Source organism: Trachinotus anak, unplaced genomic scaffold (assembly GCF_046630095.1).
Source record: "Trachinotus anak isolate AG129_WGS33_773 ecotype Australia unplaced genomic scaffold, CSIRO_AGI_Tana_v1 ptg000003l, whole genome shotgun sequence".
Lineage (NCBI taxonomy): Eukaryota > Metazoa > Chordata > Actinopteri > Carangiformes > Carangidae > Trachinotus > Trachinotus anak.
Window position 1 is genome coordinate 21,809,938 of NW_027273854.1, and position 8,608 is coordinate 21,818,545.

The 8,608-nt window shown below is 42.8% G+C and overlaps 1 protein-coding gene across 3 annotated transcripts; it reads right to left on the reverse strand.

The window, feature by feature from the left end:
• Positions 1-4,065: 4,065 nt before the first annotated feature.
• Positions 4,066-8,608, reverse strand: txn2 (thioredoxin 2). 3 transcript variants are annotated; one of them, XM_071474532.1, is made up of 4 exons: positions 8,465-8,608; positions 6,288-6,565; positions 5,148-5,271; positions 4,066-4,959 (listed from the first exon to the last, which is right to left on the reverse strand). In XM_071474532.1, exons 2-4 carry the CDS (start codon positions 6,563-6,565, stop codon positions 4,843-4,845), a joined length of 519 nt encoding a protein of 172 aa, XP_071330633.1. In that variant the 5' UTR covers positions 8,465-8,608; the 3' UTR covers positions 4,066-4,842. The 3 variants fall into 3 exon arrangements, with proteins under 3 accessions (XP_071330633.1, XP_071330634.1, XP_071330632.1); XM_071474533.1 differs by having other exon boundaries at positions 8,421-8,500; XM_071474531.1 differs by lacking the exon at positions 8,465-8,608 and adding an exon at positions 7,888-7,950.

Sequence of the window (8,608 nt, forward strand, 5' to 3'; positions counted from 1 at the left end):
CAACCCTTGACACTTCAATTATATGACAAGAAAATAGTATTTTATATATTCAGCGACATTAAATGAAATCTATTTCAGGTAGAAACATGATGGATGGTGTTGATGGTGTAATCCTCTGATAGGTCTGAAAAAACTGAAAAAAAATTGGTTTAGAGGAAGGAAGTGCAAAGATAATTCTCCTCAGACAAGCTAAATCTTGACCTCTTTCTGTTTTATCTTCTATCCTTAGGAGGGGATGCCTGATAAGAGGCAGGAATATAAAACAGGCGATGTGATGTGTGGTCCAGGGATAACTTTCAACAAGACCCCGTTGCAGATATTGCCTCTATAAGAGGCATCGACTTCACATTCAGCATACCACACAACCTTTCACGCCAATTTAGCCCAAGAAGTCACATTGTAATGGGGCCTCAGGCATGGCTGCCATCCATTCACAAACATAGGAAATTCACATTTTCTGCAGAGCGTGTGATTTATGTTCACTATGTGTCATTATGAAAGGAATGTGTCTGTGTGTTTTCCTATACGTTTAGCAGCTGGACATCGCATGTATGTAGAGCAAAACATCGAACATTCAGCAAGGCTGCCTGGAAAAATCAATAAATCTCACACTCTCCCCCTGTCCGTATGGATGGGAAATATCCCCAAATTTCAGCTACGAGGTCAAAGGTCACCCTGTCACCCATTAGTTGAGCAGGACCAGATGCCGAGAGAGGAGAGTGGGCCAAGTGGAGGAGAATGAGGGGATGAGGAGTAAAAAAGAGTGAGATTGCTTACAAAGAAAATAAACAGTTTTGAATTCAAAGCAAGTTTCAAAATAGCAAGAAGTTCTCATATTAAAATAAACTAGTTACACGGCATAGTAAATGGCAGAAGACACAAAACAAAGAGAAGTGGGCAAAGACAGAAATGTAGGATTAAAATGCAGGCATAAATGACCAAATATGGACACTTCTGACCTCACTATCTCCCTCCCTCTCTCTACCTCCCGCTCTCCCTTTCCCTGTGACCTACTCTCTCTCTCTTTCTCTTTCCTTCAGTTGGTTGTAATAGCAGCAGGGTGTGTCTGTAATTCAGGGTGTGCAAAGCCATTATATCATCCAGTCAGAAAGAAAGGGACCCATTCAGTGACAGCATGTTAAAAGAGTGGCATGTTAACTCACTCACCATGCTGGCTGTGTAATTACTTGTGTGAATTCATGTGTGTGGGCATTCACGCTTGAGCGTCTTGGTGAGAATGTGTGCATCTGTGCCCTCATCCATGAACACAGAAATATGTACGTGCAGTATCCTGTGGCTCAGACCTGTGCCAAATCTATCTGTAACCTCTTACCTGACGTATGCTGAGAGACGATTCAACACACACACGCTTTAACGTGATCCTTGTTCACCATCATTCCCCAGCCGTGTACAACACCCTGCCAAGATTATTTACGCCACTTGCTTCAGTTCACAAAGTCTCTCGTCACGCTGAAGCTAACTGTTTGTTTGTATGTACCAAAAAGGCCAGAACCACAAAGAATAATTAAGAGTAACTCCAGCTTTTAAGATAATGCAGTAATGAGAGTATGGCAGAGTGACTGGCTGTTTACCCTGCCTTCTGCTCTTTAGTCTGGCTGTGCTTCCAGTGCCTCCATCCTCCTTCTTTCCGTAGTAATCAGTACACAGGAAGGAGTGATAAGACACATGTTGACTCACAAAACTAAGGAATGTGGAGTAGAAGGGAAAATACAGAAAGCTTCCCCTCTTTTGTTAACGTCTCTTTGCCCATTTATCATCTGTACTGATTTGACAACACCTCTAATGCACCCTAAGTCAATCTATTGTTGTAAGTCATGTGAATGTTGCATGAGAGAAGAAGATGGAAGGATATAAACAGCCGTGGCTGCTTTGTCTGTCTTGGGTTGGTATTTCTCTGGAACAGAGCGGAGACCTAACAAGTGGAGGGCAGCATGTGTTTCAAATACAAATACAGCTATGTATTTACTATAAACACAGAATGCTCTCAGGCCGTGCCAGATCTGGGTGTCGTTACAGAGTTTCTCTCGCTCTCTCTCCCACACACACGCAGACATTTCAACACAATCATGCATCTTGTTCAAACATACACACAGCTAAAGCATTTGGCCCAGTGACAGGTCCTTTAATATCAAACAAACACACGGCAAACATGAACAGTTACAGGCTCTGAGAAAGGCAGGCGAATCGGGATAGAGTCACTAGAAGAATTCTGCAACTCTGCCTCTCAGCCCATTTGTTCAGCAGCAGCCGCTGGCTTCCCCTGTCTTTTTTTTTGCCTTATATGGTCACAAGAGTGGTTGAGTAAGAGAGAGAGACAGCGGGAGCGAGGGTGGAGGTGTGGTCTATTGTTTTTGGCGGAAGAGGTGTAGGGTTACGTTCTGCTCTTGAACCTTTGGAGCTTGTCGTCATTTCTTCAGTCACCTCTCTCCTCCTGTCTGACGGCAGACAAAGAGGATGAGCAGACAACATGAGGTGGGTGGGGGGGTGATGGGGGGGGGGGGGCACAGATTGATTCATGAGTGTGAGCCCAGTCAGTGATTACTGATAGGCAGAGAAACAGACAGCAACACACGGTGGTTAAAATGGCAGATCATTAACAAAGGTGCTGTGATGCAGTCCCAGACATCTCTAAACTATGCAGGAATGTCTTTCATCCACCACACAACAACTTTGTTTGTACATCTGGATCACTTGCCTCATTCACACCTGCTTATGTAATGCCAGTGGAATTCCCTCTATTCAAAAAGAAAAAACCACAGGGTCTCTGCCCCTGGTTGCTACTGAGCAGCTCTGCACGGTTATGTATCCCCTGGCTTCATCTGCGATGATCTAATCCAAGCCAGGGCCGCTAAAAGTGCAGATGGAACATGTCAAATGATGTGCACTTAATAAGCAGTCTGAAGGCCCCTGTCATGACTCTGTCAGCTGTGGGCTCTGTTACGGCATGCCAGGATGGGAAGTTTTTTTGGTCAGCGAGTCATGAGAGAGGAGGGGATGATGATATGATGATATGATGACTGGAGGGACTCTCCGACTGCAGGTGCTCTCCTGTCTCCTTCAGCCCCATTTGACCTCATTTACTCAAGTGAGTGTCTCTAGCGGGCAATGACACAGAAACGCCTTAATCCTACAGTCCACACATACACATAGGAAAGAGTCCTTGCATAGAAAGTGCATGTGGGTGCACCTCCTAGTGAAACAGGTAAAACACAGTATTTTACCTCTGTAGTCCTATGTAAAACACTTAATTTCCTTGTGCTATGCAAACCTGACTTGCCCTATTATTCCACTGTTAAACATTTACAGTGTCCAGTGATAACACAGCACTTTATTACTTTTGCTTTAATCACTGGGAGCTTCAAGCAAGCCAAAAGTCAGAAATCAACAGTACAGTGTGGTCTACGATGGTGAAGACACAGGCAGGTGGTTTGACATGTGACCTAGCAGGTGAAACAGAAAGTGAGAGGTCAAATGGAGAAGTCACTTGTGTGCTGTAGGGTCGCAGTTTGTCTGGCTACAGCATATATTGACCCCCAACTCTAACAGGGGAGGGAAAAGTGGTTTGGAGGAGGATGTTGTGTCAGGTGTGAGACTCAAGACACGATGGGGATTAGAGAGACGGATGAGAAGGGAGACACTGTTGATTTACGGGGATGACAGCAGGGAGGTCATTTAGAGAGAAGCAATAAGTAGAGGGTAGTGTGGAGGCTTTCCAGTTACACTGATGAGAGGGTTGTGACAGCATGAGTAACAGCTAAATGGTCAGAAGGTGGAGCTATGTGCGGGAACATATAACATGGACATAATAAAATGAGGACTAGTTGAGAGCTAACCCTCTCTGCTTTGAGCCCTAGAGACATAGACACGCACACAAGAATCACACCAGCAGCTTATTCCTGCAGATTCCCACTGCTGTCAAAACAGCTAGGGGCGAGAAAGTACATGAATTCACAGAAATATTGCATCAGGATCATCGGGGACAGTAAAACTCCAAACCTCGTCTCTTTTTCAACCACAGACAAAAACACAAATCCCATACAGAACATCTTTTCACTCCTTTATTACGTCACTTGATCATGTTTGTGGTACATAGAGTTCATCTCAGTAATAAACTAAATCAAACTCATTATTTGCAATTCCTGCTTGACTTCAGTTTCACAGTCAGGACCCAAGGACACACACACACACACACACACACATACACACAAACATGTCTTCCTTTCTCACATTATTAGGCATACTGGTGTAAAATGACCATGTGTGGCTTTTGCGATGTCAAAGAAATGCCACCCTCTTGTGGACAAAAGCAGGAACTACAGGTAACACTGTCAAACCTCATTCTCTATTGTCAGGTTTTAAGTTAAATCCTCTTCACCATTAAATCTATAAATGTTCATCCCTCATGTCATACAGTATAAGTGCATTACAGCTGTGTATTTTCCATTCTACAGACTTAGCACACAAGCGCGGCAGTGGTCTGAATAGAGCCGTGGAGCCGTCACATTACTTGAGAGAAATGGAACTGCTGTACAATGCAGCACAGCATGAACTAAAAGGTTAAATGGAGGCACACACCCAGCACTAGACAAAGGAAACAGAGGGGAGACAGACAGACAGAAGCAGTAATGCACAGCTGAAGCAGTGTGTCTAGGGATGGGTGTGGGCATCTGAGAGTTTGCCAGCTGGGATGGTGGCAAGGTTTCATTTATTATTCATTGGCGTTTGCTTGGAGTCAAAATGGTGGCTGAGGGCTGCCGACCAAGCCAGAATCATACAAAACGGCACCAGAACGGCGGTGATGGCAGGGTGGGAACAGTTGGTCTATTGTCCAATGATTTTGCTGACAAAAGAGTCCAGCTCATCATCATCTTTGATCCCCACAAAATGGTCGACGACGTCGCCTCCCCGCATGGCGATTACTGTCGGAACAGCAGACACCTGGAGACGGACGAATGTATGTGTTATAAGAGAAATTTAATAATATTATAACTTAACGACATTATGTAATGCAGTTAAGTACAATGCTGTGTATTATCCTCTTTTGTCTGCACATGTTCCTTTAGCAAAATTTTATTAAAAAATTTACTAAAATGTCACAAATGCCACAAAAACACTTCAAGTCTCACCCCATATTCAATAGCCAGGTCTGTGTGATCGTCTATGTCGACTTTTGCCATGGCAACACGGCCTTTCTGTTTCGCAACAGCCTTCTCCAATCTCGGCCCAAGGATCTTACAGGGACCACACCACCTAAACACAACACACAAACAGAACCAGTGTCGAAGTGTTCATTCTTTAAAACATGACCTCAAGCTGCTGAACACAGAGCAAATCGGTTCAAATGCAGGTCACGATTCATTCGTCTTTAACTGTAACTAATTATGATTCCATGTATTTGTAGCAGCAGTAGAGGTTTACAAAGAGCTGAACAACAGGTGCAAAAACAAAGGAATACTGAAAAATATCAAGCGTGAAGCAGCAGGCCTTTTTCACATCAGACCATTTGCCTTGATGCAACATCAGTGATTGCTCCATTCAAGTGTCCCACTAATCCGCGACAGTGTGACCGTGATCCAGCACAGTACCAGGGGTACTTTCCATCTTTCCATTTAACTAATGATACCCCCCCCCCCCCCACCACCCACCCCCCCGGTCCTCCAGCCCATGACCCAGCTGATGTAATGGGGCAGTAAAAAGAGCAAACTGTATATACAAAATGTTCCAAGTAACAGCTTTCTGTGAAAACAGTAAAAATGTAACATTGTGGAAGACAGATGCCTCAAATAGCTGAAAGAATTATTTTAACCTTAGCATTTAGGAGTCTTTTCCTAAATACAGCTGTAAATATTCATGGTTAGCAACCATGGCTTCAACTCTACTCTTCTAAACAGGAAAAATATGTGTCATCTTCAAAATTACATCAGAGACAACCACCACTTTAACTTTTATATTTGACATTATTTGCAGAATCTTCATTAGTTGGCCTCATTTTCAGTTTCTACATTATTCATCCGGAGGGTTTGTCATGCTGCAGTCAGTTAGTCAGGTAGCCAATTATACAATCAACAGATGGTTTGTAGTCTCTGACTGTTATAAGTGATGAACAGCTTTAGTGATTTTTAGAATAAAGTGAAAACTACTATATTGTTCTCAAATGCAAAGAGTTGATAGCTTTTATTAATTTCCTTTTTATTTTTTTTCATTATATATTTTAGAAACACAAAAATCACCAGTAAACTATAACCATACCTTCCTGGAATACTTACTGTGCGTGGAAGTCAACTAGCACGGGCAGGTCGCTGTTGATGACCCTCTCTGTGAAGTCCTCGTGGTCCTGAACGTTGAAGGAGACTGCCCTGCGGGAGGTGTGAGGAAGGGAGCGAGGCAGAGTGCGTGAGGGAGAGAGGAAGGAGACTCGAGTTGTGGTGGACTGCAGGGAGGTGGAAAAGGAGGAGGAAGCGATGGTGGCGGTGGATGCTGGGTGGCAGCGGATATCTTTCATAGACAGCGTCCAAATTCTACGTACTAGTAGTCTGTGAGCCATCTGTAAGAAAGTCATAAAGAAAACAGAAGACTGACTCTGATCAATAGGATTTACTGTGATTTCATGTCAGTTTAAAAGCAGGAGGACTACACAATGTTTTGACTGGGCCACAAAAGAGGAGTCTTATGTAAGGCCAGAACATTTACAACCATTTTACAGTTTACAGTGGGTGGATGCGTTTTCCTGGATGTTTTATGTTTGTTTAGCTGAAGTACACACAAAGTTTAAGAAGATTTTCATCGTCACCAACATTATGTAAGTTTACATAGCACAAACAAACCCATCAAAAACTGCTATAGGTCTTATCTGATTTCACATAAAAGGCAGGACATTACAGTCTGAACCCACTCTAGACCCTGTATGTATAAACGAATTACACCAGTTACATGCCGGGACTGATACTTGAGGTGAACCAATTTAACATTTGCTCAACAGTCACCTAACAGAACATTTATCAAACAGAAGTACAGGAAATTTACCACTGTCGGTTTGATTTGCGTTACCATTTCCTGGTTTACTTTTATACATTATACAAGTATTTTATTATAGTAGTTTAACATTTTAGAGATTTGGACTTTGGACTATGTCATCTTGGGTTTTAGTGAATTGTAACGGGCATTTTTTCACAATTTATAGACAAAATTGATCATAATCAGAATAAGATTCATGTAGATAAAATTAGGACTGCGACTTATGGTTATTTCATTATCAATAAATCTGTTGATTATTTTCTAAACTACTGGATTAATTGTTTGGTCTATAAAATGACAGCAACAAATGAAAAATGCCCGTCACAACTTTACTGCACTCAAGTTGTAATATTCAAACTGCCTGTTTGGTCTGAACCTATGGAAGCATAATGCATTTGCTAAAGAAAAAAAATCTGCTTTGTTTTTCTGAATTAATGAGATCATTATCTAAAATTTCTGTGAAACATTTTCATGAGAAAAACTAAATTCCCTCTCTATTTTTCTGAATTGATGAGGTTAATCTCAGACTTCTGAGAAAAGTTTTCTTTAAAAAAAAAAGAAAAAAGAAAAAAAAACAACTCTATTTTTCTGAATTGACAAGATCTTATCTAGGAACTCGGAAAAACCAGAGCAGATTTTTTTTCTCATATGAAAAAACAAACAATAAAACAAAAACCACACACACAAACACACACACACACACACACACGTATTTGATTATCAAACGCGATAGAAGAACTGATTGATCGCTCTGACTTTAGGTTCAGTCCCTTAAGAAATATTATCACTGCTTTAGCGGTTTAAATCATGAATCAGTCATTAATATTATCAGCAGCAGAAGAAACAAAGTACCACATCAGCAGATCTTCTGTTGCACAGTAAATCATTTATTACACTCATGACCTGGGTGACGCTGCTTCAGGAAGTCTCTGTGGCCTGTAAATGTAGTTTACTCCCTCAAACACTTTGCTCACAAACCGACTGTTCTGTAGTATTTCACTCATTAGTGGTGACTGCACAGTCAGGCAGCCTCTCTGTGAACACATGTACAGCCATGTTGTTCAGTGTTACAACACACTTGAAGAGGCAGCCGAGCTTAAACCATCAGCACCTTCCTCTTGAACACTTCCTTCTTAACTATCAACCCATTCACCCCCAACTTGTCCGGAGCAGTTTCCTGTCGTCCCCTGCCTCTCTACAGGCGGCTCGTTTACTCCATTAGCCTCGGTTACGTGTGACTTTGCCCTCTTCGTCCTCCTCCTCCTCCTCCTCCTCCTCCTCCCAGCCTTACCCTGCGCCGCTTCCCCTCGTTTTGAAACAAACACACACACACACACACACACACACACACACCGGACAATTTCACCAACACATTTGACACGTACCACACAAATGAAATAAAGAGCAGCCAGGTACTCTCCGTGTTTACCTTGCTGTGTAGCTAGCGTTGATCTTGACCTCGCAGACCAGAGAAGTACTTCCGGTGTGCTGCCGCAGATTAAAAAAGGGGCCGAGCGGCTTTTGCCGCCTGGTCCCGGCCGCAGCGCCGTGAGCAGCGCCGCCCCCCGGTCAG